General features: G+C 56.8%; 1 protein-coding gene across 1 annotated transcript; it reads left to right on the top strand.

The window, feature by feature from the left end:
* Positions 1-1,941: 1,941 nt before the first annotated feature.
* Positions 1,942-3,463, top strand: AURANDRAFT_67784 (hypothetical protein; the record flags this gene model as incomplete). The annotated part of the gene is made up of 3 exons (XM_009043322.1): positions 1,942-2,159; positions 2,264-3,187; positions 3,217-3,463. The coding sequence occupies 3 exons, from the start codon at positions 1,942-1,944 to the stop codon at positions 3,461-3,463; spliced, it is 1,389 nt and encodes a 462-aa protein (XP_009041570.1).
* Positions 3,464-4,302: the final 839 nt, after the last annotated feature.

Here is a 4,302-nt window from a genome sequence, read left to right on the forward strand (position 1 = left end):
CTCCGTGATCTTGCATTTCGCTTGTACTAGTGCCCCATGTTGCCCCTTGGCGTGGTGATATTAGGCCCGGGGCTAATAGCATACCCCGCCGGCGGGATATGTTAAACGGCCATATCGGTCCTAACTATTCGAAATATTGCTGGTTTGCTCTAGCACAATATTAGGCACCTGCCACTGCAAGCGAGTTGTGGTCCACAACCCGCTTAGGATTCCTAGGATATGTCTCGTATCATGCATAGGTTTATTCAGCGAATGCCCATGCAGCCACGTGGCGATGCGCGACAAGTACGGCCGCTGGATCTCGTTCCGGCCCCTCATCTCGCTCGGCGGGCTTGACTAGAGGCTAGCTCGGCCCCATCGAGGCCGTTTTGCGGTACCCTAAACGTCTTTTTAATGGGGCGGCGACAGGGCCGGCACTCGCGTCCGGGGGTCGCCTTCCGCGACGCCCCAATAGCGCCGATTCGGCCAGCGGACTCGTAGGGTAGTCCGTGGGGGCTGCTGGGGTCATGCGCCGAGGTGGCCGGCTCGGAATCGAGGCCATGGCGTCGCCGCGCGCGCGCGAATGCGAGCTTCCCATTGGTCGATTCGAACTGAGCTGATGTGGCACTCGACTCGGCGCCGGCGCTCGTCCTCCGAGAGGCAGCCCCTCGCGCCGAGCTGGTCGTGGAGCGCGACGCCTGGGGCCTAGGTGGCGGCGGTGGACACCTCGTACCCATGGGTGACTCCTCCCTGCGACGCGGCTAACTGGCACCACGCGCAGCCGAGCGGCAAGTACCACGCTCTAGTATGTCGGCGAGCACAGCGCCGCGCCATGGACCGCGCCGTGACCGGAGCCATTCGCGCGGCGGCCTCGAACGACTGGCATGGCGCACAGCGTCACGGCGCGGACGGCGCGGACGCGGCACGGGGTCATTTTTTTTGTTCCAACGAGTGATCTCACGGATAAAATAAGATCTCCGATGCTGGGAGAGGTCGACAGAGAGATACGACCCCGACTCCGCGGACAACGAGGCCGGGCGCTGCGCACCGTGGCCCGAGTGCGTGACCGCGCCGCGGGTCCCATCCAAGTTCCCCTGCATTTTGCGTTCCTTTTAGGCCCCCCCAGCCCCTACGGCCCTAATGGAGCGGCCTACCCCGCCTCGGGGTCGCTCTGGTGCTTTTTGGAGTCCAGCTGGCTGGACTTGTCGTGCTTCGCCACCCACTGAGATCGTTGCGTATCTCCGCGTATTCGCTGAGCGGCGCGGGTGCAAAGCCTCTCATAAACCATCACGCAGCCCACATCCAGCGCCCGGGGGTCACCAACGGTTCGCCCTCCGAGTCGTCCGGCTCGGATGGACGTGCGCTCGTCCGACGGCCGTGCGCTCGTCCGACGGCCGAGTCCTCGTCCGAGGGCGCCGATTTCGCCGTCCGAGGGCCCGAGAGCGCCGGCCGAGGGGGGGGGGGGGGCTCGTCCCGAGGGTGCCGAAACGGCCGAGGGCGCCACTTACCCCCCTCAAAGGGGGTAGCCTAGCTAAATCCCTTTACATCCTGGCTGATATATCCTGGCGGCTATATCCAAGGCCGAAAACAAAATCTGAAAACGAATACTCTGGGGTGATATTTCCCTTCAAGTCAGCGTTTTGTTGAACATTTAATTACGACTTCCGACCCGAACCGGCGACCCCACACCCTTGAAATCCCTCAATCGATACGATTAGCGCGCTATCCCGATGGGCCGGCTTGGCGGGGGCATAATTCAACAATTTTGCCACGATTTCCGTCCGGTGGTCGCGCGCGGTCGACGGAGGACCTCTATGACATACTACGGCCGGCGGCCAGAAAGAATAAATAAATACTTCTATGGGGCGCTCTAGCCCTATGGTTGTTTTCGGCCTTGGCTATATCACCTGCACTTGATAACTTTTAACTTTTATTACCGAAGTGAAAATCAGAAAAGTCACAATGGTTCATACCGGCATGGAGTGTGTCGGGGCGGCATACCCACTATTGAACCAAATGATGCTCCCTGACGAGGAGAAACAGAAAAGAGGGATTCCGCCAACGGAATGGCACTTGTTTTCATCAAAGCTCGTCCGCAACCCGAATGTGCCAAAGAATGCCGTGGCTCACATCAAGCCAAAGAATTTCAGCTATTTCGCAGAAGCTCGGCGGGAACTGATGTCAGACGACAAAAGTCGGGCCAGGGCGGACATTTATGTTGACGGCGAGGAGCCACCACCAGCGCATCATACGCAATTCACGAGCTCAATTGGTGTGCTTTCAGGTTCGGTGGATCAGCAATGGTTCAATCTGTGCGAAAGGAAGGCCCATCGGGACTGAAGTCATTTTGGGTCAGGCAGATCATGCCTTTGACAGCGCCGCAGAACGACCGCTACGAGGAGCTCTGCGGTTGCGTGTTGATCACAGGCGGGGCCGGTGGCTTGGGCAAGTTATTGCGCGAGTACTTGCTGGAATATTACCCGGAGTGTTCCGTGGCGATTGCGTCCCGTTCGGTCAAGGAGGGAGACGAGGGTATCGAGCGATTGTCGCAATACAAGTGTGACGTATGCAACGAATCAGAGGTGAAAAGAGTTTGCGATTCCATTCCTGATCTTGTTGGGGTGATTCACGCTGCCGGTGTAACATACGGCGGCCCGTTCAAAATGACGAATGAGAATGACTCAAAGCTTCTCTTTGATATTAAATACTGGGGCACAAGGTACCTGTACAACGCCACCAAGTCTCGCAAGCTTCGTTTCTTCTGGATGGCTTCGTCCATCTCCGCCGCAGTTGGAGATTTCAACATAAGCCACTACGCGGCTGCGAATTCTTCGATGGATTGGTTTGCAGAAGAGATGAGACGTCAGGGCGATAAGAATATTGTGTCCACACAATGGGGCGCGCTTGGCTTTGAGGGCGGCATGGCCCTTGAGAACACACGGAAGTTAATGGACAAACGTGGACATGGAGTTGTTACCCCAGAGCAGATGGTCGATGTCATGGAAATTGTCATTCATCAAGCTTCTGATCTACCTGCTGTCATTTGCGTCTCTCCGCTAAATATCGACAAGACAACAGCACAAAAACCTGAACTCAGCGATAACATGACATGGTGGGAAAAGGAACCCTTCGAGGTTTACGTGGCTGTGTTGAAGGCAGCTCAGACTGAGGAGATGGCTCATCCAGAAAGATGGCCCAACATTGAGGAGTTAGAGGCAATATATGGATGCATACCAGGCTACACTACAGCCAAAAAGAATTCAGAGGCAGGAATTTGTCGCTGGTAGGGGCTTCCATTATCAAATCCCCCAACTTGCCGCATACGTCTGCCATCCCCGGTTGCGGGCTGGGACTTTGGGTGCCATTCACCGGGGCTGCGGGTATGTATCTCGCTGCGAAGGAATTAGAGAGTAGCTTGGTAGAACGCCAGCGCACAAGGGCCGGTACGAAGGCGCACGGGGGTTCGACTCCAGAGTCTATCTAGAGACCGGGGGGCAATACCATTCAAACACACATCTTATGTCCGAGGGCGCTCGAGGCAAGGCTCCTGGCCGCCCGATTTTCTTTGCAGCATCCTTGATGCATTTTGGACCTGGGGCGGCGCCCCACGGCCACCCATTCATTCAGGGCTGTGCAAAGAAAATCTGGAGCCAATCGGACAAAAGCTCGTTCTTACTTCGACCTTGAATGGTATTGCCCCCCGGCCCGGGTCTATCTAGAGACAAAAATATGCGAAAAGTGCGAATCCTGGTTATCTGAGCGTAGTAACCGACATACGGGCCCACTATCCTGATGGGCGCTGCTTCTTCACACAGGACACCAGAGGCGCTTCCCCCCAACGGCCTCTCCAGCCCCGTCAACGGCCTCCCAGCGGATAGTCCCCAGGGGCAAGTCCGGCCTCAACGTGGCCAAAGATGCCTATCGCCAGCTGCACCACGCTATGGGGCAGCCCCCTTGCAGTGGCCCGGCCCGCTGCCAGCGGCACTCTAAGTTACACTGCCGAACACACCGGGCCGTGTCATCTGCTTCATCGCAGGATAATCACCTCTTCGAAAGCGACTATCGACATCGACCTTAGCGCGTGGCACCTACACTAATCGGCTGCGTTTAATGGGGTTGGGACCCAAAGATTTCTGATTCTGCCCTCTGGAGCTAGCATGATCACGATTTCGAAACTCTCGGCGCAACTCTATCATATTATGCACCTTCCTGCTATAATACCCTATTAAATCTAAAATGATTTCAGGACGTGATGTGCTGAGAGAATGCACGCTCCGCGGTTTGGTGCTGCGTGCTGATGCGATGCGATTCATCGAGCACTCT

The sequence above is a fragment of the Aureococcus anophagefferens genome (assembly GCF_000186865.1).
Source record: "Aureococcus anophagefferens unplaced genomic scaffold AURANscaffold_51, whole genome shotgun sequence".
Taxonomy (NCBI): Eukaryota; class Pelagophyceae; order Pelagomonadales; family Pelagomonadaceae; genus Aureococcus; species Aureococcus anophagefferens.